The sequence below is a fragment of the Rutilus rutilus genome (genome assembly GCF_951802725.1).
Source record: "Rutilus rutilus genome assembly, chromosome: 25".
In the NCBI taxonomy this organism is placed as follows: domain Eukaryota; kingdom Metazoa; phylum Chordata; class Actinopteri; order Cypriniformes; family Leuciscidae; genus Rutilus; species Rutilus rutilus.
The window spans coordinates 19917930-19945855 of record NC_140229.1 but is presented as its reverse complement, the minus strand read 5'-3'; the positions used below and the strand labels follow the sequence as shown (position 1 = coordinate 19945855).

The 27926-nt window shown below is 40.9% G+C and overlaps 1 protein-coding gene across 2 annotated transcripts in view; it reads right to left on the bottom strand.

Moving 5' to 3' along the window:
• Nucleotides 1-127: 127 nt before the first annotated feature.
• gnaz (guanine nucleotide binding protein (G protein), alpha z polypeptide) overlaps nt 128-27926 on the bottom strand; it is a 42954-nt gene continuing 15155 nt past the window's right edge. Inside the window, exons 1-3 of one of the 2 annotated variants that reach the window (XM_084400669.1) lie at nt 16128-16308; nt 13851-15159; nt 128-891 (exon numbers count right to left, since the gene is read on the bottom strand). In XM_084400669.1, the coding sequence (XP_084256795.1) occupies nt 547-891; nt 13851-14573 (1068 nt within the window). In that variant the 5' untranslated portion in view covers nt 14574-15159; nt 16128-16308 and the 3' untranslated portion in view covers nt 128-546. Of the gene's footprint in view, nt 892-13850; nt 15160-16127; nt 16309-27926 lie in introns of those variants that run through there. The other variant, XM_084400668.1, reaches the window with a different exon arrangement.

The window sequence follows — 27926 nt, the reverse complement described above, 5'->3', positions numbered from 1 at the left end:
TTATGGTTTCACCATTCACTGTCGTTGTATGGAAAAGAGAAGCATGAACATTCTGCTAAACATGTGCATACAAGATAGTAAGTCATACAGGTTGGAAATAAGTGATGACTTTTTGTCTTTTTTTGGGTAAACTATCCCTTTCATGTATGGTATCTTTATTCCTGCTGTTTCTAAGGGAAGAGAGGAGCAGGTATATCTTTTTCCAGTGTTTCCATGTTAAACGTGCTTAACTGATCCCAAAGTCCGTTGTGTGTGAACAAACTTAACGATGCATGTGTGTGTGTGTTGTCTACATAGTCATACAGTATGTTCAGTGCAAACACATTTATACCGACCTTGTTAAATCCTTCTTGACCTTTACGTTTTTGACATTGATAAATCTAACAGGATGGCAGCATGTAGCCCTTTCCTCTGGGCCTCATCTGAGTTTACAGTTTCAACAAGCGTTTTTGAGGGCGCCCGGATCGATCGACAGGTGAGCCTCATCGTTCGCCAAAGGGTTTTACTTTTGCCACGCCTGTCGCCCCTCTCCCCCGTCCCCTCGTCCTAGCACAATCCAATGTACTTGAGATTGTTTTGGATGATCACGTCCGTCACCGCGTCAAACACAAACTGGATGTTGCTGGTGTCAGTGGCGCAAGTGAAGTGCGAGTAGATTTCCTTGGTCTCCTTGTTGCGGTTGAGGTCCTCGAACTGCCTTTGCACGTACACGGCCGCCTCCTCGTAGGTGTTCTGGCCCTTGTAGTCAGCGAAGCAGACCGTCAGCGGAATACGCTTGATCTTCTCGGCCAGCAGGTCCTTCTTGTTGAGGAAGAGGATGAGCGAGGTATTGGTGAACCAGTTGTTGTTGCAGATGGAATCGAACAAACGCAGGCTCTCCGCCATACGGCTCTGTTGGGAAACCGAAGACAAGAAATGGTTAGTTGGAGCGCTAACAAAAGGATCTGGCTCCCTCGTAGGGGAAAACCTCTGAAGTTGATGAAATCAGTGGCCTTTAACCTTGAAGAGAGCAAACGGTAACATATTAAGTTCCCAGAGACACTCTAGATCTAGATGAAGGGCTGAATGTCAAAAGAGATGACCCAATATTAGGACAACAAATCACTATAGCGGGGCCATTCATTGTGGCAACGGGACAAATGATGTGGTTTAACTCCCACAAACTATTGCATACTTAGGGATTTGAACATGCCTTTAACCTGAAGTGTTATCTAGCACTGTTTGTGCTATACAGACATGAAGGATACCTCAAATTGCGTGGCTTGTAGAGGGAAAGTGTGCTATTACTTTACTAAGCCATCAGAATTACAATTTTTCCTTGGTTAGCAATAAAATGGGTCAAAAATAGTGCATTGAAAGAGAAACCTGAGGAACAATAATCTCGTATATACTCTTTTGCCAGTAAGTAACTATCCAAAACACCCCAGAAACCAACAACATTTCTGCAGGTGACATAATGTAGTTATACCTTGGTCACACTTCAGATTAGGGTCCAATTTTCACTATTAACTAACTATTAACTACGACTTTTTCCTCATTAAACTTCTAATTTCTGCTTATTAATTATTAGTAAGGTAGTTGTTAAGTTTAGGTATTGGGTAGGATTAAGGGATGTAGAATAAGGTCATGCAGAATGAGGCATTCATATGTGCTTTATAAGTAAATAAACAGCCAATATCCTAGTAATATGCATGCTATTAAGAAACTAGTTAATAGTGAGAATTCGACCATAAAGTGTTACCGTTACCTTTACAAGTTCATTCATGAATCAGTGAATCATTCTTGTAAAAAAAAAAAAAAAAAAAAAAGTAGTGTGCATTTGTAATGTACTTCAAATCTTTACCATATATAGGGTTGAAAAACTGTAGTGGCAGATAAAATAATAATAATGAAATAAAAGTCCATTAAACTGTACTTAAAGAGAGTACACATTCATGACTGTTTCTTGACACTCAAGTACACTTTAAAAGGGGAAAACATTTGAAAACATATTCAGTTTGCACTTAAGTATATTATTTTAAAGTATATTATTTCCATATAGAATGTATATGCTGAAGTGAATGCTAAAGTTTTTCAGCTTATTTTTTTTCCATTCTAACATACATAGTACCCTATTATTTGAATGTTGACACATACCCTTATCTGAAACATGATTGGGTAACAAGAGAACCAGCTTTCTGAGTACTGAGTATGCTCAATCTTCGGTCAATATTTAGTTAGATAAAACAGGGCCATAACATGACTTATTGAAAATAATTGTCGCTTTCTGCAAAGATGAAACATTAACTAAACATTAAATACATTCAAAAATAAGATTAAAACATGCGCACCACAAAATCCCTAAGATAAACAACAAGCAAAAGCAGCTCACAGAATCATGTCGATTTCAGCAGGCATCATATGGCCGACCGAAGTTATTAACCTCCATTTCTCTAGCCCACACTGAGTTCCCTATCTAATTCAATTAGTCACCTGCCCATGTTCAATTACCTTGCTGTGTTTGCCAGGGTAATGCCCATAAAACAAAGGCAGAGGACAGGATGTAAATAACACCCGTGAAATGCCCAGAACCATTTTGCTGGCGACATCAGCGGAGCCTTTTACGATACCATCATCCGTCCAAGTAATGCATTTTAATCCCCAAACATGTGCTTTCTGCAGATATTTCAAAGGTTATAGTGTTTACTAAACATAATTTACTACATAATCTACTTTAGCTACATAGGTAAGACTATAAGACCACATTAAGTCTACTAGAAGTCAAAGCAAGTATAATTGCAAACATATATATATATACACCCTTCCACCCCCTCCCACAGTGCGAGCTGCCGTGGTTTCGGGCACGTGGTTGGGACGAGCAGCTTGTGACTGAGGGAGGAATCTGATATGAAGACTGGGCCGCTGTTTGAAAGGTTACACAAAACATCATCGTGCTTTGAGCAAATCACAAGATCATCAACGAGAGAGTAAAAGTGGGTTTCACAGAGAGATGAGTAAAATCAGTGAATGTGAAGACGATGGAGGAATAGTTGCTATGATGAAGAAAACAGAAAGACCTCATCACTGGGACTCTTTCATCAATTTTGTCTCCTTCTTTTGTCTTAGTGCAGCACCAAGGTTATTCCTGCTGGTCCTGGAGCAACATTCCTATTGGACCAGCAGGTTTTTTACCAGTCGCTGAAAGTTAAAGAATGTTAAACTTTGGGTAAAACGCAGCGCTCATCACTGGCACTTTTTACCCAGCCGTCCAATCACAGTGGAGGAGGGGACAAATACAACACCAACCAACCGCCACATCCTGCTTGTACAATGGCAACAGATGACAACCACAAGCATAAGACCGGAACAAAATAATTTAAAACAAGAGTCACTGCAAACTTTACATTGTATTTATATTTTTATATAGAAACAAAACGGAAACAAACTATCAGTGAAATGAGATCCTAGTAACACTTCTGCGGATATTCCATATCTTAGCAAACAGAGTGTCTCAACTGGGAAAAAAAAAATGCTCTCAAGCACCCACAGCTAGGCGTTTTCAGCAGAGCGCCTAGCATTTTCAGCTGGCTAAAAATGCTTTGGAGGACACAAGTCCTTTCTTTGTGGGCTGTGTAAATTCTTCTTCTACCCCTCTGCCTCCCCAGCACCACCTGCCTAAATCTGCTACAGGGGGTCTCCCTCTCTCTAGCAGCAGCAGTAGCATGTGTCCCTTACTTTTATGTTCTAAGCATTTAGCAGAAGTAAGTTGTACTTGCTCTGCAGCAGAGTAGCAGATCTAGTCCGCCATGACCAAACCAACCCGAACCCCCCACCCAGAAGGCGGATTTCAACCGAGGGGATCCTGACACCCCATTTCAACCGAGGGGGACAACATAATTTTAGCTACCTGCTATTAAGTTAGGATTAAGGTTAAGGCTTTTCTTTGACAGGAATTTTGTAGAAAAAAAAGAAAAATGTTGCATAATTGAAAAAAGAAAATCACACTCTTTCGGAATATTTTGTTGGCTTTTTTGGTCACGTGGGGCAGGAAGTGACAATGGGCTGAGATATCTTGTAGTGTGAGTAATCCTCCATGACATTGTAATGTAATCTTAAAAAATAGTGCACACAAATCTGATTATAAAAAATAAAAATAAAAACTGCTGTAAACACAGATAAACATTTGTCCGTAACGCCTTGCTGGCTGACAGACTGTGAGGGGCTGCGATTGCGCCTGAGTGTACTCATATTCCTGCAGAGAGAGGCCCTCGAATGGCCAATTGGGCTCTCTGATATCAGGTCACACCATTAGCCAAGCGTCCCTGCAGATCTTAAGGTGTCCATTAAGCAATCGGGCAGCCCAGGGGATGGGGTGGAAGTGCTTTGCTAAAGCTCTGGGTGTTTCCAAGTACAGCCTTCTCCAGAGCCAATTGTGGGAGCGATGGAAGGAGAAGAGAGAGCGAGAGAAAGAAAGAGAAAAGGAGGCAGGGAGCCAACGGGAGGGGTACCCCCGCCGAGACACACGGCGCAGCGTGACGCCTGGCCTCTCCCTGCGCACTCCAGACACAAGCCTTCATTAGGCTTAAATATTAATAAGGAGGTTCAACAGTGTATTAATGCTTTGTTTCCTGTAAATAAGAACTGTTGAATTGAGACGTCTCGCTCCAGAAAATCCATTTCGTAGAAGCTGAGTGAAAACGACTCTTGTCTAGTCCTCTAATAGCCCCATCAGCAATGAGAGAGAGAGAGCTGTAAAGTACATTTACACCATACCTGCTCGTAATTGCCACACTTTGCGTCTCACATTTGTCTCTGTTCTCTTTATCCCGCCCTGCTCCCATTTCCTTTGTTGAAGATTAGAACATTATACAAAGTTTAGTTGTATTTGAACGTAGAAGCACCCCTAGTTATCGGTTCTTTTTTAAAATTATTATCAGAAATACAATCCAGGGCTGGAAAAACGTGGCTGTGGCTACATCTCTGCAAAATGATACAAGTGACGCTAAAATCATGTTCAGTTTTATCCGAAACAGATGAACGTGAAACGCTTTGTTACGTTGATTGTAGTACATATCGTGGCAGTTCAGGAATAAAATGCCCGGTGAGTGGCACTAAAAGGTCAATGCTCTTTTGCATTTGAAGATAACACCTACACTAAACCCTACCATAAACATAACCGATAGTGTTAAGCAAAGCAAACGTAAAGAGATGAAATTGCATTTGCTGAAGCAACCATGCTATCTTAGCTTTCCTCTAAGACTTGTGTTTCATAGGACCTGTTTTCAACGCTCCACATCGCTATGCTGTACCAGATGAGATAGCAAGCCGCTACATCATAAAAGCTGCACGTATATGTGATGCAAATGCCAAAATGTATAAGTATACAAATGATGCCCTATGGTAAAAGTGTTTTGAGGTCATGACATAACAGTATGAAGAAACCGTATGAAAATAAGTATTTCTTAAGGCCAATTCACACCGCACAGACAAACACCAACAAACACGATTGTTGGGATTTGTTGGATCGATGTGTCAGCATCTGTTGGCATTGGTCAGGATTTGTTTTCACCTGACTGAACATGTTCAATCAGTGTTTGTTGGTGTCTGTTGGGGCAGGTTGAATTATTGAATTATTTGAATTATTGAGTTATTTTTCATAGAATTCTAAATCCAACGGCTAACTTGTTTATTGATGTTTGTCTGTGCGGTGTGAATTGACCTTTAATAGATAATCTGCCTCTGTAATCATTATTTTTGTTAAAAGGAACAAAAGTTGTTGGTGTTTAAAGCCACTAGTGTTTATTTTTTATATGTGTATGGGTACGTTTTCAGAGTGTTGCAAAAATGTAGGTAGAGGTGCGTTTTTCCAATGAGCCTATGTTATGTTGAAGAATTGTTAGCATTTTCATAAAAATGTATGAAAGTAGGAAACACTCTGAAGCTTTTTTTTTTCTTTTTTTTTTACTCCGTATCAAAACTGTTTACCAACTTCATGTTTTCACAATCGAGTCGATTCAGCTAATGTGGCTAACATGGTTAGCGTCAAAGCTTCATTTAATGCATGGAGGCTAAGCTGCCTGTGTAGCTACGAATCTTTTCACTGACATCCTTGTTTATCAGTAATTGAAAGGCATGAGTCAGTGTGTCTGAGGCATCCTTCAACATTACTGGCAATGGCTGCATTATAATGTATCAACATTCAAATTCAGAACTAGATTTGCCCTGTGTAATTTCGGGTTGCTGTCAGAATGCTAATTAAAATGTACAATTCTCATTTATGACATTTATCTCAATTTATGGGATACTGCAGGATTTATTGTAAATTATTTAACTGTACACATCGTTGTGTATTTATCATTTTCTTAAATTCTCTGATGACATGTTTACTGGTGTGAGGGCGAGACAACCTGTCACTTACATGAGATCGACCAATAGCAAACCACAACCATCCAATCAACTCCACATGGGCAAAATCAAAAAACAATTGGCTCTACATTTTTATTTTATTTTTGTTCAAGAAGCAGTTTCATACAGATATATGGCAAAATAGGGAAGAAACGATATGAAAGCTAGATGAGCTAGTCAATTTCAATTCAGACTATTCAACAATTGTGGCTCATCCTTAAAGAAAAAAAGAAAAATTGTTTCATTCAAGCAGCTGCTAATGTGCTCTAAATGTTTTTTTTAGTATATTGCCATGCAGTTGCAAAGGTGTTATTTCTTTGTAATTGTTAAAAAAAGGAAGTTAAAACTGTAGTCTTTCCTTTACAAGTCACACATTTTAGGGTATGTTTCATGTCTGTTGCACAAACAATGTGGGACGAGTTACACACTAAAGTTTAAAGGTTTGTTCAAATCACTAGTTAACCCAAAATTCGGTCATCACTTAATAATCCTCATGTTGTTACAATCCTGTATGACCTTCTTTCTTCTGTGGAACACAGAAGAAGATATTTTGAAGAATGCTGGGAAACCAAACAATCCTTTGCTTTTCAGTGTATGGACAAACAACACTGAGAAATCTTTCAAAATATCTTTTTGTGTTCAGTAGAAAAAGAAAGAAAGTCATACTGATTAACAATAACATGAGAGCAAATAAATGATAACAGAATTAAAAAAATTCTGTCTGGCAAAAAAAGAAAAGGAAACTAATGTGCCTCAGTGGCTGGTGTCACACACATAAGGCGAGAGATGGTAGATGTCCTCCATCAATGAACTTCATCAAAGCCGATATATGGCCAAGCATCCCTCCCGTGACCCAGATCTTGAGACTCTCTCCAACTCCTCCCAGCCAACTGGCACCGGAGCTGCATTGCTTTGACTGACTATTGCGCAATGCAGTTCCTCGCGCTGTCCTTCTCAGCACACGTTCTCCGCCGCTTGCACGAGCACACGTCTACCCTCTCTCCGGTTGCCGAGCACCATGTAAACCCCCCTCTCCCGGTCACAGCTCATTGTCAACAGCACAGGATTAGGAGCGTTTGACTGCTCTGTTGCTTGGCAATGGTTGCCATGGAAACCTTTTTTAAGGGAGGGTTGGGTCAAAAAAAGGAATGTAGAAAGAAATATTGAAAGGGGGAAAAGAAGATGAAATGTGCCGTGCCACAAAATTGACAACTGTTGCTTGAAGTCCCCAGCAGAATTAGATGATTGTGAATCGCAATTGAAAAGTTACATCTGCGGCGTTGAATTACTGGAAAGCTTTTGTAACAGATGTGCAGGAATACGCGTGGGGGACTGTGGGGACGTTGCAGCAGAAAGGAAATTTTTTAATAAAAGATAATTCAATTGTAAAATTGCTTTCATTAGGTAAAAATGGCTTGAAAGTACTCTTGCCAGTATTTCTTGGTCAATTATGGTCTGTCTTCACAGCTTTAGTCAGCTTTGCGAGCTTTAGCACACTAGAGACGCCAGGCATTACAGGATGGTGCAAATCATTAGGTGGGATTTTAAGTGGTAATTCTGGTCAATCTATAAAATATCACTCCACTAAAAGGGATAGTTCAGCCAAAAATTACAATTCTTTCATTAATTACTCTCCCTCATGTCGTTCCAAATCCGTAAGACTTTCGTTCATCTTCAGAACACAAATGAAGATCTTTTTAATGAAATCTGAGGTCTTTCAGCTACGTAACTACTACTTTGACGCTTCAAAAAGTTCATAAAGAGATCGTAAAACTAATCCATGTGAATTGAACGGTTTAGTCCAAATTTTCTAAAGAGACACAATTGCTTTATATGATGAACAGATTGAATTTAGGCTTTTATTCACATAAAAACATTAATCAGTGAACATAAACAGAAGCTCAACCGAACCTGCTTCAACACGCGAGAATGAACCTCACTGGTTCTTGCTGAAGTTCAAACATGCTGCGTAACCAAGAATGAACCTCATTGGTTCTTGCTGAAGTTCAAACATGCTGCGTAACCAAGAATGAACCTCACTGGTTCTTGCTGAAGTTCAAACATGCTGCGTAACCAAGAATGAACCTCATTGGTTCTTGCTGAAGTTCAAACATGCTGCGTAACCAAGAATGAACCTCATTGGTTCTTGCTGAAGTTCAAACATGCTGCGTAACCAAGAATGAACCTCATTGGTTCTTGCTGAAGTTCAAACATGCTGCGTAACCAAGAATGAACCTCACTGGTTCTTGCTGAAGTTCAAACATGCTGCGTAACCAAGAATGAACCTCACTGGTTCTTGCTGAAGTTCAAACATGCTGCGTAACCAAGAATGAACCTCACTGGTTCTTGCTGAAGTTCAAACATGCTGCGTAACCAAGAATGAACCTCATTGGTTGGACACATCAAGCGAACACACTTCCGTTTACCACAACTGATGTGTGAGTTGATGAATGTTTAAATGTGAATAAAAGCTTAAATTCAATCTGTTCACAATACAAAGCGATCGTGTCTCTTCAAAAAATGTTGACTGAACTGCTCAATTCATAAGGATAAGGATCTCTTTATGAACTTTTTGAAGCGTCAAAGTGTTAGTTGCGTAGCTGTCAATGGAGGGACAGAAATCTCAGATTTCATTAAAATGTCTTCCTTTGTGTTCCGAAGACAAACGAAAGTCTTACAGGTTTGGAATGACATGAGGGCGAGTAAATGATGACAGAATTTTCTTTTTGGGGTGAATTATCCCTTTAAGCCTGAATGAAACAGCTTTTTGCAAAGCTCATGACAGCTGGAAATGAAACTTTCAAGAGTGAGGATACATAGATCATTTATTATGTGGGGAAGGTACTGAGTGTTTGCAGTGTTATGGAAAACTTGCCTTGGAACATCTTACATACATGTTTCATGCGGCCAGGGGCATCATGTAGCTATTTTTTTATTTATTTTTTGAGGGGGCAGCAGTGTTGCTCACATCGTGCCCGAGGCAAGATAAGATATGACCTAAGACAATACTTTTATAGTAGTTTTATACTTTACTAGAATATAAGATAGTATAAGACCTGGGTTGAAACTTATATACAGTGCTATGCATAAGTTTAGACACCCATGCTAAAGCTGACAAAAAAGAGGAATAAAAAATCATCTTTTGGAAATTGAAGTTAATGCCTTAATTTAAAAAATTAGGAAAAATCCAACCTTTAAGGACACCAATTTTCTTTGTGAATGAATAATGTATCGTAAATAAATAAATGTTCTTCCTTAAAATACAGGGTACAGTTTGGACACCCCTATGTTAAATTCCCATAGAGGCAGGCAGATTTTTATTTTTAAAGGCCAGTTACTTCATGGATCCAGGATACTATGCATCCTGATAAAGTTCCCTTGGCCTTTGGAATTAAAATAGCCCCACATCATCACATAGCCTTCACCATACCTAGAGATTGGCATGGTTTTATTTCAGTTAGCCTAATAGCTGGTTTGATTTGCATTTAGAGATGATCTTATGGAAAGTACTCCATGCCAATCTCTAGGTATGGTGAAGACATTATTCATTCACAAAGAATATTGGTGTCCTTAAAGGTTGGATTTTTCCTATTTTTTTTTAATTAAGGCATTAAGTTCAATTTCCAAAAGATGATTTTTTATTCCTCTTTTTAGTCAACTTTAGCATGGGTGTCTAAACTTATGCATAGCACTGTAAATATAGTATATATTACATTTTAAATTTATATAAAAAAGATTATTCAACAACTGTGATTTTTTTTTTTTTTTTTTTCAAAATCCACTTGGCTCAAAAATCTGTTTGAGTGAGCATGACACTTCTGCCTGTTGCTGTATTTTCATTCTGGTTTAATATGCTGCGTTAACCAGACGTTTTAGAGTCCTGTTTTCCTGTATAATGATTGTATTCACCAGTCCTATATACAGTACAGTAGTGTCTGTCTAGACACATTACTGTAGTGCAAAAGCTTTTAGTGTCACTAGCCCAACCCTGCCATCTTAGTCAACATTGTCTATTTAACACACAAGTCACCAAGATTTTCTCCTATTATCAACATTCAGAGCATCATCGCTCTACTTATAATGCTCGTGTTTCTCCCTATGGCTGACAACCCATTCAGACAGACTTTCTTAAGACCATGGAGCATTGCTTAAAACCCTTCGCTGCCACTCCGACTCAATCATTCGGTGACTGCGCTGATCCCACTTGCCTTATCCGACGCATGCCAGTGAGTGAATTCGCAGGGCGAGGGGTGTCATTTTAGAAATTCTGCTCTGTACTGGCAGAACCAGAGGAGATTGGCAGCACTCAAGCTGCAGCACATGTGGGCCAGTTCAGAGATGAGTGCTTATTGAGTAATCTCATTCAGAGGCTCACCCCAGACCCTGGAGCTCAAACACACACTCCTCTAGCTGTTAGCGTATGTTTACGAAAGTTGTGAGGGCCTGTGTAGCCCAGATTTTCCATGAGCCTTTCCTAGATGGTCAAGGAGAACAAAAAACTTAGCATAGCAACAACATCTGTCCTATGAGCAAGGGAAAAAAAGACCTGATATATCATATTTATTCACTGTCTCTCTTAAAATCAACATTAAATGACATTAGCCAGCTATTTTACTTCCATAATATAACGTTTCTGAAACAGGATATTCAGTATATTCAAACCCTAAAGCTAATCGATGGATCATTCAGAATACTGTAAAACCAGGAACTTGTGTTATGAAAGAACAATACATTTTGATATCATGTTGACTTTAAAGCCAAAGAAAACATTTGACATTTGATCCAAATCTAGCAGGAAAATGAGCAACACACCTTGTAAACAGGTGCGGCTAGAGCTAATAAATTATATTTGAAGATGACCTCAGGCTATCTCTAACTGCTGCGATGGTTTTCAACTAGATAAAATGGCAAATCTGAAAAAGCTACTGGAGGAGGTCCGCCCTTCCCCCTTCAACATATTCCTTTTTGCCACTCCCCTAGCAAGTCACTAAATCCTTGCTTCACTTTCCTCACTTCCTCTTTGATTTGTTAGTTCCTTTTTGTTTCAAACTTTCCAACAGAAGACACACAAAACTTCCCTGACCCCCATCACATCAGTGATTTTCCCCAGTGCTAAATTTGATCATTCTCGCGGGTACACCCTGACACCTTGCACTGTGAACTCAATTATCACTTTTGTACATCCCCCCCCCCCCCTCCCCTCCCCACAAGACTCGCAGAACACTTTTATTTTTAACTCCCCAACGCTAATTGATATTCCAGGTTAATGCACTACTTGGAAGTTCTTGTTGTGAGTCGAGGGAAAAGGTTTAATGTAGCGCACATAGGTAGCCTATGCAGTTTTGGACTCACTGATAAGCAATTAGCTTCAGCACATGGAGAGAAAATATATGCAGTTAGGCGACTGTTTATAAAAGTTCGTTCCAAATCTTAATCACTGATCTATATAAATGACTGGATTGCTCGTTGCGTTCTAAACTGGCATCAGACGGTGAAGCCACCAGAATTATTCGAGCGGCCATCTTACGATTCCCTAACGACAGAGAGCATCATTGACTTGCAGCCAAAACATTGATCTAAAATCACCCGATTTGTAGCGTATCAGTCGCACATGATTAGTTTTAAAGATGTAGGCTATGTACAGTAATTGATACTTTGAACATTATCTGTAATGTTTATGGTCTTTTCAGGCAAGATTAGCAATATATATAAATCGTTAAGATCGGTGTGTCTACTCCACACTGCCATCAAGTCACCTTCATTTATAAAGCGCTTTTAACAATATGGACTGTTTCAAAGCAGCTTTAAAAGCCGACACAGGTAACTGAACTAACACAAAATAGATTTATTTATGCACGCATTTATGCAGGAAATATTAAGCATGAAGGGAAATTTCCGACTTTAAACCAATAACCATTTAAAAGTTTAGGCCGTTTGCGTTGTAAGAATGTACAGGGAGACTTCGGATATAAAAACGCTGACTCGTTACTGTATGTTGTCTCATTAAAATCAGATGATTTCCTATTAATTCAATAGAATGTGATGGAACACTAGGGAATACCAATATGACGGCGTGGTGGCTTCACATTTTATGATGTCATCATGAGTAATCCAGTCATTTATATAGATTAGTGGTCTTAACACAAACACACCTTTAATTAACGTCAGAGGCAAATATAATTTGTAATTAATTCATGGGGAGCCTGCTGGAAAAAACCTTGCTTAGAAAAGCCTAAGCTAATTTGCCGTGGTCTCCCAGTCTGGGATGCATTTCCCAAATACATTGTTAGCCAACTAATTATGGACGCAAGTTCAGTAATTACCAAAATAGTTGAGTGTTTCCCAAAATCAATGAACATTTGCAAACTGCATCGCAAAGTTGTTTACAGCTCACAACCTGCAGTTAGAAGCATCGTTTCTTGTTAGTATGGTTGGAAAGATGGATGAGTGAAAAAGTTACTATGGTTTTGGGAAACTAGTTAATTCTCCAACTATGCATCATACTATGCTAGTTAGGCAGGGAGTTATGTCACTAAACAGGAAATGCACCACTGGTTAAGCTGGTGTTTAGTTGGGAGGCCAGGTGATCTCCCAGTCTGACCCTCTGATAAGGGACCAAAACCCCTCTAAGACCAGCCAACAAACCAGCTTCAACAGGCTGGGAGAGCTGCTAAGACCGACAATACAGCTTAGACTGGTTAAGATGGTAAACCACCTAGCATTGGCAAGGCTGGTCGCCCAGCATTGTCTTTCTGATGAAGCTAGACGACCAAAGTAGTCTTAATAATAATACAAAATAATTTGTTACATTTATATAGCGCTTTTCTGGGTACTCAAAGCACTTCACATATGGAAGGGAAAATCTCCTCAACCACCACCGCGCGACGGCAGCCATATTGCGCCAGAACACCCACCACACACCAGCTTATTGGTGGAGATAAGACAGAGAGATGAAGCCAATCAGTTTATATTGGGATGATTAGGGGACCATGATGGACAGAGGTCAATGGGCAAATTTGGCCAGAATGCAGGGGTTAAACCCCTACTCTTTTTTCCGAAGGACATCCTGGGATTTTTAGTGACCACAGAGAGTCAGGACCTCGGTTTAACATATTATCCGAAGGACGGTGCTCTTTTGACAGTATAGTGTCCCCATCAGTCTTGATGGTTAAGCTAGTTTAGTCCCCAACTGGTAAGGATATCAGAGTTTAAAACACAACAAGCTATTCTGGTCTTAAGCAGGGTACTCTTAGTTCTCTAAATAGCTTCAATGTAACTGAAAGTTTCTGTACTACAGGAAATGAGGAAGTGAGATGATAAAAAGCACTTGTCTGTCAGTGCCACGGACAGGATGAATGTATTGTAAAGATGTATGCAGCCCATTGCAGATAACATTGGTTTTTTAATGTGTTCTTGCATTATCTCGCTGCACCAATGACCCGAATACAAAATTGGGCTCTCCTTACCGTCTGGTTGTCTTCATAAAGCTTGAGGTCATAGCCACTGAGCTCCACACAGAATATAATGGCAGTCACACCCTCAAAACAGTGGATCCACTTCTTCCTTTCTGAACGCTGGCCACCCACGTCCACCATTTTGAAGGTGAGCTCCTTGAAGGTGAATTTGTTCTCAACAATGCCAGTGGTCATGTCACGAGAGCGCAGAATGTCCTCTACGGTTGGGATGTACTCTGGCGCAGAAATGCGGTCCAGGTCGTTTAGATAATAGGCTGTATTGTCCTCTAGATGGTACTCATTAGAGCGGCAGAAACACTCCTGGACCCCTGGATCGGCCCACAAGCGCTTCATCACCCCCAGGAGCTCTGGTGTGATCTCGCCCTTGCTCTCAGCAGGCCCGGTGAGGGCAAAGAGTTGCACTGCGTCGTAAGCTCGATCGGGGTTGTGGAAGTCGATCTTCAAGGTGGCAAGGGCACGGATGATACGGGTGAGTGAGTCGATGGCGTTGTAGAGGATGAGGGGCTTGTATTCCTTGCATGCCTCCAGGTTGAAGCCTCCACTGTGGATGATCTTCATCTGCTTCACAATGGTGCTCTTGCCAGAGTTGCTAGTGCCGAGCAGCAGAAGTTTGATTTCACGCCGCTGCCGCTGGCTTTCTGAGCGGAGATGTCGATCTATACGCCGTGAGCGCCGGGCGGCCTCCTTCTCCTCCGAACTCTGCCGGCACCCCATGGTTGACTGCACCTGGACTTGAGCTGGTAATCCCAGGGAGTGAGAGAGATAAAAAGTATGCAATGTAAACAATATATGTTGATATAGTTGAGCGGAGACTAGAGGAAGCTTTTTCTGGAAACCTGTGTCAGATTGGTGTTAGACAACTTGCATTGTTCAAGTCTACAGTTTATGATTTTTTTTCCAAGGGTTGATTTTTGGCGTACAATGCTACCATGACATGGTGGAAGACCCACTCAGGCCCTGGCATAAGGGCATTTGCCTTTGAGATCCCAAGGACTTAGGGTTCATATCAGGGGACTCTCTCCCCTGAGCACGGCGGGCTTTAAGTGGACTTGTCAATGTTCATCGAGAGAAAGTCGAAATCGTAAAATTCCTTCACTCTCCTCCCTCATGGCGTCCAGTGTGCTTCCCTGTGTTTCTGTGACTGATTCATCTGTAGACAACTCCTACCTCCTTTAATTTTCTTCAGACACTTTGCGACCGATGGAATGTTAGACCTTTGTTCTTGTGGACTGTTTTAGGCGACTGTATACTAGATCGTCTTGCTTACATAAGCCAGTGAGGCAGCTAAAGGCCCACGTTCCTGCAGGTAAAAAAAAAAAGAGACATTAGTAATCATGAAACAGAAAGGAGGGCAAGTAAATAGGAGAATTCTAAGAAGAAAGTTTCCATCAGAGAGAGATTAAACCTTCCTAAACCTTCTTGACTGGACGATGCTCTCACAAAATTAAACATTAATCAGTTAACAGTTCTTCACTTTCTTAACTTAATGTCTAACAACATGATACATGCATTCACAACCATGTTTTACCTTCGTAAATGTGACATTTCTGAGTTAATCAGAATATACAATGAGAAAAAAATCTAAGACTTTATTTTGTCCAAAAGGAATTGATTGGATTGTGAGAAGTGGGCATTGCATTCCTGAATGAAACACTGCTGGCACCCACTTTTGAGGAGACTTTTTGACCAGGGCACGCAAGCTGAAGGTAAAGTTCACCAACAAGAGCTCCTAAATGCATCCCAATGATTACACTTCTATCGTTATTTGCTATTATTGCTGTAACTTGAATTACATTAATGTTAACTGGAATACAATTTGTTTTACCTACAGCAGTGCCCTAAAATAAAGTCTACTGTAAAAATAGGTTACTGTGGCTACATGGCCTTGATTATGTGAGACAAAAAAATCTAAGTTGTTTCATACAAAGACAAACTGTTTCAGTAACCTTATTATGAAAGTAATAGGGTCCATTTTGATTTATTTTTGACTTTGACTTGTTGAAAATTTGACTTGCTTTTCAACAAACAAATATACTTGAATTACACATGCAGAATAAACAAATGTACATGTGCACTCATCGCAGACTTAAAAATCACACCAATTGCTTTCAAATAACTGAGTACACTCAAGCAAAAGATCAACAGACATGATAATTATCACAGTCAGCCTCTGTTAGCACTACAATATACATTTGCTACACACTTCTGCTTTCTCATATACACTCACACACACTTCAGATCTTGGTATATATCTATCTAAAATCTAACCTTCTCCATGGTAAACCTGTCCCATCACGCACTCCTTTGTCATCTGCATCTCTCTGCGACCATAGATTCAGGTCTGCCAAGGAGGTGATCCAGCACACCAGGCCCACAAACACATTTGTTCTCAAACAGAAACATCCACACATACGCACACAAGCAGAGGCAAGCAGGGTGTGAAACGGAAACAGATGTGAGATGAATGTCCTTCCCTGAAGCAAAAGGTACCGCCCATTTTACTCTCCCTTTTCCCAAGCCTCAACCACTGAGCTAACTGATAGCAGGTGGACTGCTTATTTACTGTCATGGTGGAAAATAACTGGCTCAGACCAACAGGTGCTTTACTCTGACTCATTCCAATGTACTAAATGTAACAAACTCCTTTAGGAAAGGGTTTAGAATTGTATAGCAGGGCTCAACAATAAGAGTATTTTCAGCTGGCCCAGTTGGGTCAGTATTTTTACCTACACATTTTTTACATTCACTGGCCCCACCATTTAAAAAAAAAAAGAAGCTTTTTTTTTTTACCAACACATTTTATATGTCAGATTATTATAATTTTTTATTTCATTTAACACACATAAAAAAAATCTATTAATTATATTATGTTTAGCAACCCCATTAAAGGCATAGTTACCCTAAAAATGAACATGAAATCATCATTTACTCGCCCTGGTGTTCTAATGCCGTTCTTCCTTTTTCGGACCACAAAAGGAGAATTTTTTTAAAATGTACCGCTCACACTTGTCCATATAATGGGAGTGAATAGTGACCAGAATTAAGCTTTTAAAAAAATGCATAAGGATCACAGAATGATCCTATGTGACACGCGTCATATATTTTAAGTGTTCTGGGGTATACAACAGGGTTTGATGGAAAAACAAACTAAAAAATTGAATATATTAATTAACGAAAATCCTGACCTTTGCTGTTGGTTGTGAGAAATCAAGATTAATAAAACTCTTAGAAATCTCAAAAAAGTATCTGTACTTCTTCACTGAGATAAATATCTCCGGACCGAAACTCCAGTTGTCTGATGACAGTCAGAATGACAGTTGGCAGATGTGAACATGATAACGACTTGTTGCGACGAGCACCTCAGAGAAGAAGGTACATGGGTTGTATTTAATGTCGCGTTTTTATTCATCTTGATTTCTCACAACTTGTGTGCTTATTTTCTTCGCCGCTAATAGAGTGTCATGAACCCACAGTCGTGCACAGAAGACCAACATGCAGCCAAGGTCAGGATTTTTATTAAATAACACATAAAATTTAATTTTGTTTTTTATTAAACCTTATCGGATATGCCCAGAACACTTGGAATATGCAGCATGTCTTGCATGGGATTAGTCTGTGATACTTTGGCTTCGTCATATAATGGTACATGCACTTTTACAAGTTGATTGTACTGAAATGTGTGTTGGCAGTGCCTGTACACAACCATCATAAAAGGATAAAAATCCATCCAGTGTTTTTTTTTAATCTCCTTATATGTTTTCCCCTCTCTCAAATCAAGCTGTTCGACCTAGTGACGTCACACGGTCGGACGCCCCTCCCACGATTGTTGATTGACAGCAGCGTTTCAACACAGACCCGCCCTCGCTCGTGAGCGAGCTGTCTGTCATCATAGTCCGCGCGTCATTGTTGATACGCTGGAGCACTGTCTATGAGCAGAATGTCGTCTTGGGTGTAATAAGGAACACAGCAGTCATTTTGATGTTCCTAAATCCAAACAGTTTTGTTTTCAAAGGGAATATTCCCCACGATCAACGTCAATGCTTTCATGTTTGCGCGAATCATTTCACACACCAGACTGCTTTATAAACGAGGGTCAGTATAAAGCTGGTTTTGCTAAGAAGCTGCTCCTGAAAAAAGGATCGGTACCAACTATTCGTGTTCCTGCTGCACCTCCAGAAGAAGAAGTGAGTGTAACGTTTTATTAACCTTTATATTAATATTTATATTAATCTTTGCAAATCGCTAGCACGCTTCACGATGAATGCGGCTATTTTTACACTCAGGGTACATTACGGCATGTTTTCTATGTACGACGTTCTCAATATAATTCATAATCCCACGTTTATAATGAACAACGCGTTATGGTTATTGTGTTATTATTACAAACGGTGTACGCACAGAACAGAGGGGCGGGGTGAGCAAAGCTCATTATCATTTAAAGACACATGCACTGAAACGGCGTGCTGAAAACAGAGTTGTTTTTGACCAGGTAAAATGAGTGTTTTCTTACAATACTAATGATAATTTTTAATTAAAGTATATTACAAACTTTAACTGCCATTGTATGGATGAGCGTGAACGGGACATTTTTTTTTTATTTTGTGGTCCAAAAAAGAAAGAAGAGCATATATGGCATTAGAACAACACCATTGGGAGTAAATGATGACATAATTTTCATTTTAGGCTATTTTTATTGTCTTTTTTAAAAATGGATAAAATGTAGAAATGTAATTAATGGTGATTCTTCAAATGCTGTAAAAATAATAAATTATAAAAATAATAATACATCAAGTTTATTTTTAAAGATACTACATTTTAAAATTGAATCCGGTTTAGTCAAACACTCACAGTTAACCATACCAAAATCCTTACCAGTCTTTTTTTTTTTTCACTTCCTTACATAACACCTCGTTCTTCTGTCTGACACCATTTCAATGTATCATGCCATCCATTATTAAAAGCATCCCAGCAAACAATATATGGATAAAAGGACTCTTAATATGATGTGACCCCTAAAACAATTCATAATGAAATATGTGCTTTCAAGGGGAGTAGATGAGCTCTAAAGGTGATCTGCTAAAACAGAAGTGCCTGAGGGACAGCATAATAAATGGATGCTCTTTGTGACAGGCCGTGTGCTATTGGCGGTGTAACAAATGTGAAATCACGCCATGGCCTAGTTTCGGCTGAGAGATTACATTTCCTAGACTGATCGCACAGAGAGAGAATACATCTCCAAGATCTGTCACAGACAGAATCCTGCTCTTAGAAAGATTATTGCACAAATATGCGTGGCAAGATTTGACAGGGAAAAGACACAGCAAAATACAACGCACACAAAGGAAGATATATGGAGGGACAGGATGATTCAAAAGATGTTTCAAAAATCACGTCAAACTAGTTCAAGTTCAGCTAGTTGTTCTGAGTTTACACTCCGAATACAGTACTGTACTTTTTTTTTGTTTTATTTTGTCCGGTGACATTTTTTAAAGCATTAGAGACATCAACCGACTACCTTTTATTTTATTGGGAGGACTATTATAATTATTTTAAATGTTCGTTTAACACAGAATAAGTAACAAGTTTATAAAACATCAAATATTTGCCCTTAAAGAGTCATTTTGGCCCGTCCGATCTCGGAGGACTTGAGGCCTTCCAACAGACTCATGACAAATCATAACTATTTTATGTTTTCACAAATTCATAAGAATTCATACCATCTCATTCATATGTTTTTGTATGATCTGCTTATGCCCAATTTTTTCTAAATTCTAACATTTTCATACTAAAATAGTTACGCTTTCTAATGAAATCCAGTTAGTTTGTATATCCAGTGACTGCATGTAATAACTGACATTCTATTTTGACAACTATTTTGTCTTACCAAAAACCAAAAATTTTGTAGCTGTATCCGACTTCTTGTTACCACATGATTTACAAAACATGTAACATTCCCTAACATTGTGAAACCCAAGAAGGGAAATCACGTGGAAGTGACATCACTTTCTGCAGCATGATGGGAAGACAAGTGAATGATCTTATTCTAATTTCTCAATTACTACAAATACTGTCGACTGCACTAATATGGCTTAACCTTTAACCCTGTTACCCAAGTTATTTTAAGAAAAATTATTCTTTTTATTTTTATTTTATTTATGAGAGACAGTTTATCGGGGGTAGCTAAACTAGCTAGCCCTTATTATGGCTTTTCACACTTGAAATAGTGTACCCTGCGTCATTCTAAACCCCGGGTAAATGGTTATTTTGCTTCACGTTTCACAACGATGATCATTTTTCTGGGGTTAACAGTTAATCCTGGGATTTCATCAAATGTCATTTCACACTGTACATTCCTAAACACAGGGTTAACATCCTTATTTGCATATTTGTGGTGTCAGTGTTACTGATTGGACGAACACCGCACGCAAGATGTTTACATAAAGGCTTTAGCATTGCGCATCCTCGTATTATAGATAGCCGACTTTACTATAAAGTTTATACTGAATGGACATTTCGAACTATAATGGTATGAATGAAAGGTCTCTTCTTCACTCCAATTGTTACGTTTTCTGTCAGCATTTTACATTTTTTCTCTCAAGTTGCTTTTTATATACAATGCGCAGTGTTTCCGTGACTGTCTTAAGCAAGTGAATATGAGGCACGTGATTGGTTGTTGATTGCTAAGCATCCAGATGTAACATTCTAACACCCCATCATTTCTTACTGTACAAGTTTGGCACCGCATTACAGGGTTAACAGCGCAAAAGCTGTTTCAGTGCAAATAAGTTTCATAGCCCCTGGATTAAAAGCGATTCTCATTCATTTCTATGGTATCCGCAAACAGTGATTGACTGTCACACAGCTTTGAAAGAACTTCAGTGACGTCAAGGCTGTAATGTGATTTATTATCAAGACACAAGTGATCCAAGATGACATTACGCTTTCTCCAATGGTTGAGCCGTGGACCCTGCTATCTCCCATTAATAAAACCATCTCTGGCCAAGGTCATGGGTTTGATTCCCAGGGGATGAATTGAAGAAATGTTTAGCTTGAATGTAAAATGAATAGAAAATAAAACAGCTCATGCAGTATTTGAAGATATTTGAAAAAAGGGCCTTATTTTGTACCCTGTTTGTGCCATAAATATTCAAAGTACGCTTGAACTCATTTTTGCATTTCTTCCAATTCAGCATTACATCAGTCAAACGGTGACGCTTTTAGAGCTAATACCATTTTAGATAATTACTTGAGGCAATTAGAGTATATTTATGATAGTGGATTATTCTGCTAAATGTAATGGCTGTTTGAGACGAAGGATGACATCTGGAATGGTTGAGAAATAGAATGTGCCTGACCAAGTCTTGTTTCACAACTTCCGCTTTCGTAACAAGACCCTGCTTGGATGTCTAAAATAACACTGTCACTTGACGTAAGTATTAGTCAAAACAGTAACCTAGAAACCAAAACATTATGCTTGCGATGCTTGGTTCTGTGTATCAGAAATGCATTGGCAATGTGTATCAAAAATGTGTCCTAAGGCTGTGACCGAATGTGTGAGTGAATGGAGAATGACAGAGGTCTCACAGTTAAGTCAGACTCATGTTTTCTCATGAGCACTGAGGTAAACTGACCCCACCGGCTCCCTTTCGCCTCCAGAGATTAGCTGCTGTCAGCCCCACATATTTCCTGATATTAATGCTCATAATTATATAGATTATTCAAAAAGCTGCACATAGGAGGAAAGCTCAGTGTCATACTATTGTGAAATAATGAGCTTTGCAGTTTTATGATATGAACAAGAGAAAATTAACAAAACTAGTTTGAAACCCATTTTCCTTTATAATCTTACACTGTTATAGGAGGGGTGTGCGATAATGACAAAAATGATATCTCGATATTTTCTGGCATTTTGTTAATGATAGTTTGACAAGGTTGATTTAGTGTGTTATTGTGCTGGTTGGCAAGTTTAGGACAGCAGACTCTTACAACTTCATATTGTGTGCAGTAGTTTGTTAGCAGAAGTGACAGAAATTAACTTTTCCAATGATTTTAAATAGATTTTTACCTTTTAAGGTAATTTTTTTCTAACCTAATTGAATGTGTGTCATCTTGTATATCAAATTCTTATATTTAATAAATAACTTCAATTAATAATGACAATAAGACACTACCGGGCTGTTACCAATAAAATGAACTCAGTATCAACAAATGTGCCTTTGCAATGCAGAGGTGGTGGCACAGAAGAGGCAAGTCACTGTTAATGAGTGAATGAGTCATTCATTCAATTGATTTGTTCAGACAGCTGATTCATTCTGGAACGAAGCATTTGATTGTGGTTGAAACATGAAGCAACTGTGGAAACAATCAAGGACAAACCATGGTGAAAAACTACAAAACTACAACTATGGCACATGAGACAGGAAGTGAAACAAAAGTCCAAAGACAAACACAGAGATCATGACAGAGCCCCCCACATAAGGAGTGGATTACAGATGCTCCAAAAACAAACAAAAGTATAGGAGGGTGATGGAGTGGAGGTGGATGAGGGATGGAGGGCCAAGAGAAGAAGCAGGACTGGAGACTGAGGCAGATCGGGGAGCCAGGGCAGAGCGGATGGAGCAGAAGACCACCACGGTGGAGTAGGAGGAACTGGTGACCACCACGGCGGAGTTCAGAGTTAGCGTCGGGAGGAGCTTTGGCGGACGATGTCGCCTCGGGAGGAGCTTTGGCGGACGACGTCGCCTCGGGAGGAGCTTTAGCGGACGACGTCGCCTCGGGAGGGGCTTTAGCGGACGACGTCGCCTCGGGAGGAGCTTTAGCGGACGATGTCGCCTCGGGAGGAGCTTTAGCGGACGACGTCGCCTCGGGAGGAGCTTTAGCGGACGACGTCGCCTCGGGAGGGGCTTTAGCGGACGATGTCGCCTCGGGAGGAGCTTTAGCGGACGACGTCGCCTCGGGAGGAGCTTTAGCGGACGACGTCGCCTCGGGAGGAGCTTTAGCGGACGACGTCGCCTCGGGAGGAGCTTTAGCGGACGATGTCGCCTCGGGAGGAGCTTTAGCGGACGACGTCGCCTCGGGAGGAGCTTTAGCGGACGACGTCGCCTCGGGAGGGGCTTTAGCGGACGATGTCGCCTCGGGAGGAGCTTTGGCGGACGACGTCGCCTCGGGAGGAGCTTTAGCGGACGACGTAGCCTCGGGAGGAGCTTTAGCGGACGACGTCGCCTCGGGAGGAGCTTTAGCGGACGACGTCGCCTCGGGAGGAGCTTTAGCGGACGACGTCGCCTCGGGAGGGGCTTTAGCGGATGACGTCGCCTGAGGAGGAGCTTTAGCGGGGGAGGAGCTTTAGCGGACGACGTTGACGTCGCCTCGGGAGGAGCTTTAGCGGATGACGTCGCCTCGGGAGGAGCTTTAGCGGACGACGTTGACGTCGCCTCGGGAGGAACTTTAGCGGACGACGTCACCTCGGGAGGAGCTTTAGCGGACGACGTAGCCTCGGGAGGAGCTTTAGCGGACGACGTCGCCTCGGGAGGAGCTTTAGCGGACGACGTCGCCTCGGGAGGGGCTTTAGCGGATGACGTCGCCTGGGGAGGAGCTTTAGCGGGGGAGGAGCTTTAGCGGGGGAGGAGCTTTAGCGGACGACGTCGCCTCGGGAGGGGCTTTAGCGGATGACGTCGCCTGAGGAGGAGCTTTAGCGGACGACGTCGCCTCGGGAGGAGCTTTAGCGGACGACGTCGCCTCGGGAGGGGCTTTAGCGGATGACGTCGCCTGGGGAGGAGCTTTAGCGGGGGAGGAGCTTTAGCGGACGACGTCGCCTCGGGAAGGGCTTTAGCGGATGACGTCGCCTGAGGAGGAGCTTTAGCGGACGACGTCGCCTCGGGAGGAGCTTTAGCGGACGACGTCGCCTCGGGAGGAGCTTTAGCGGACGACGTCGCCTCGGGAGGGGCTTTAGCGGATGACGTCGCCTGAGGAGGAGCTTTAGCGGACGACGTCGCCTCGGGAGGAGCTTTAGCGGACGACGTCGCCTCGGGAGGAGCTTTAGCGGACAACGTCGCCTCGGGAGGGGCTTTAGCGGATGATGTCGCCTGGGGAGGGGCTTTAGCGGACGACGTCGCCTCGGGAGGGGCTTTAGCGGATGACGTCGCCTGGGGAGGAGCTTTAGCGGGGGAGGAGCTTTAGCGGACGACGTCACCTCGGGAGGGGCTTTAGCGGATGATGTCGCCTGGGGAGGGGCTTTAGCGGACGACGTCGCCTCGGGAGGGGCTTTAGCGGATGACGTCGCCTGAGGAGGAGCTTTAGCGGACGACGTCGCCTCGGGAGGAGCTTTAGCGGACGACGTCTCCTCGGGAGGAGCTTTAGCGGACGACGTCGCCTCGGGAGGGGCTTTAGCGGATGACGTCGCCTGGGGAGGGGCTTTAGCGGACGACGTCGCCTCGGGAGGGGCTTTAGCGGATGACGTCGCCTGAGGAGGAGCTTTAGCGGGGGAGGAGCTTTAGCGGACGACGTTGACGTCGCCTCGGGAGGAGCTTTAGCGGATGACGTCGCCTCGGGAGGAGCTTTAGCGGACGACGTTGACGTCGCCTCGGGAGGAACTTTAGCGGACGACGTCACCTCGGGAGGAGCTTTAGCGGACGACGTAGCCTCGGGAGGAGCTTTAGCGGTCGACGTCGCCTCAGGAGGAGCTTTAGCGGTCGACGTCGCCTCGGGAGGAGCTTTAGTGGACGTCGTCGCCTCAGGAGGAACTGTAGCTGTAGCTAGAGCTGTTTTTTCCGTTGGGAATTGATTGAATCATAAATTGATTGACACATACTTTGTTGATACTGACTGTTCCACTGGAGAAACTGAAAAAGTCTGAAACAAATGAATGTCTGTGTACCTGTCAGATGAACGCATTTTGAGGAACATTGAGGACATATTTTTTTATTGAGTTGGTCACCCATGTGACCCTGGCCACTACTGACTACTCCCTTTCCCCAGAACAAACCCAGCTTTGTGCAATAAAAATAGATTGTTATATAACACGCAATGGCATCTCTGTCTTATTGATGAATGCTTGTGTTATGTAAGGCTGCCTGCCACTTGTAACTCTCTGGGATACAATCTTGGCCCAACTCATATATGTCTGACAAATATCACATACATTTCACAGAGCAGGAAACCTGTGTCAAATTAAGTGAACTATGGTTATTGTATGATGATGCACAGATTTGAAAGAACTTCTTGGGATCTTTGTTTTTGCTCAATTCAAAGTCAAGTCACATCTATGTAGCCCTTCAGACAATACAGATAGTTTCAAAGAAGCTTCACATTAATAAACAGGAAAAACGGTTAATTCTGTAAAATGTATAAATTTTAAAACAAATTCAATTTCAGTTTTAAAGGAATAGTTCACCCAAAAATGAAAATTCTGTAATAATTTACTCACCCTCAAGTTGTTTCAAACCTGTAAGAATTTCTTTTTTCTGCTGAACACAAAAGAAGATATTTTGAAAAATGTCTGTAACCAGACAGTTGATGGACCCCATTGACTTCCATAGTAGAAAAAAAATAATACTATGGAAGTTAATGGGGTCCATCAACTGTCTGGTTACAGACATTTTTCAAAATATCTTCTTTTGTGTTCAGCAGAAAAAATAAATTCTTACAGGTTTGAAACAACTTGAGGGTGAGTAAATTATGACAGAATTTTCATTTTTGGGTGAACTATCCCTTTAAGTAGCTCTACATAAGATAATAGTGTCATTTTAGTTCAATGTTGCCATTCAATAACGGCGTTGATGTTGCAAAGTTAATCAATTATGAACTGAGTTCAATTCAGCAGCTGTTTTCCTGTTGGTGAATCAAATCAATTGGCAAATATCAATTAATGCATTGTTTTATGCAGAGTAAACAACATTTTTTCTAATTGAATATCCTATTTCACTCAGAAATATGTCACATTATGGAAGTAAAATGGGTTGCAAATGGAAATACAGTAGACTCTGTTACACTGTTGACTCTGTTACAGTACAATACATGCATTTGTTAGGTAAAAGTGTAAGTATAACTCATCTCTAACAATTTATAATTGTTGCACTGATTTGATTTTAATTCATTGTGATTTAAAAAAATTATTAAATCATGTCTACATAAAATTATTTTTAATTCTCCATATATTTCGCAATGTGAAAAAAAATCTCTTTACTGTTGTTTATAAATGTAATCAATATAAATATATTTTGTTTATTTACTTTGCATTACATTCATGCATTTAGCAGATGCTTCTATAGCATCTAAGTTAGTTAGCAGAGCGACTAACATTGCATTCCAAGTACACTTTCTTTTTTATCAGTTCTTGCTTTCCCTGGGAATCAAACCCATGACCTTGGCATTGCTAGTGTCATGCTTTAATGACTGAGAAGACATTATGATGAAAAATGAGATTTGTTTTCACGTTATGATGCACATTTTAAAGGAAAAGTGCTTAATGTTTAAGAAAAGAAATGGGGTAAAATATAATCTACAAAAATACACCCAACCAAGTATGCAATATTTGTTCACACAAACAATCACAAACTTATGTCCTTTCCCCTCCCCTATATAAAGTAAAATGCCCCAGAGAGTTCAGCCCTGTGTTGTGGACGGCTTGACGTCAGTCCCTTCCCCCCTCCACCCACCCTCCGTCACTTTGGTATTCTGGCACACTATTGAGGGAGGTTTGCTGTCTATATATCACACCGCTGTCTTTCCTCCACAGTGACTCATGCCCCAGTTACAGACACTAACTGATTACAGTGCAGAATAATTTGAGAATAGTTATACAGAAACCATACAGTATCCCAGCTCAATGAAATAGACTCATAAATCTTAGCACATCTCATATTTCTGCATTATTAATAAGGCATCAAGGAAAAGGAAATCACATTCACTAGAGAGAGCGAAGTGGCTGAGCATTCCTGAGGTCAAACGACTGCTGATATTTGTTGTGTCAAATGTACAAGTCTAAAGCATTAATGTGTCTGATATAAGTTCTACAGCTATTAATCCACTCCATGCTAAGCTACTTCTCAAATCGTGCATCAGGATAGGTGTCTTTTTGACTATTGAGCTACAACAGAAAGAGTCCTGGGTTACTGTGTCAGTGGGCAGTTGAGACCACACACCAACCAGAACAGATGCAGCCTTTGATCACATTGACAACAGTGAACAATCATACAATTCACCGAACGATGTTAAAATCAGATACCATTTCCCTTAATTTGTCCTCTTGGTTTCAACCATCCGTCACAAGAACAATCATTGTTTCAGGAGATGTGTATCAGAGGGGAATTTGTGATGCCTCACAACCGCTGTTGCAATCGTTTTTAAGTGCCGTTGGGGAGAATTTCCTGTTGTGCTGTTCATTTTTTGCTTCTTTTGTTTCTCATCTTTGGATTGAAGACACAGGGTTTCAATTTGGCCAGCGGAGAACTCTTGAGTTGCATCGTGTGACGTCAGAGCGTTTGATGGAACACTCATGACTCAAATCAGCCATTTAATTGTTCTTGAGAATTCCAGCGCCGTTCAATTTGCAAGTGAGTGCAGAAAAGTAGCTTTCATAGAAAAATCACATGTACAATGTTTTTCAGTTGAATTGTTTCTCTAATAGAGTGATGGAAATAAAATGAAGAGCAAATAGGCCACAAACTTACTCATAACTAGGGCTGTATTTTAACTGTGATCATGATTTGCTTCCCTCGATTAATTAAGCATATAAGTCTGCAATATTGGCCCACTGGTTATAGAGAGCTCCAGGGATGACGTAGTTTTGTAGACCAACCCTGGAAGTTCACATCATCCTGGTTCCCTCGACAAAAACCCAATATGATTTTTCCATTAGCTTTTGGATTATTGCAGACAACAATCTCTGTGACAAAAGTTTATGATACTTACATTTTGTTCATCATGGTAATCGTCACAAATTAACAAAACTTTTATGAATTTTGAAGTGTAAATACAATCACCAGAAGTATAAGTATACTACAAACGAACTACACCACAGTCGCACAACACCAACATCACCATTTCTGACAACTCTTTCATTCTTTACAT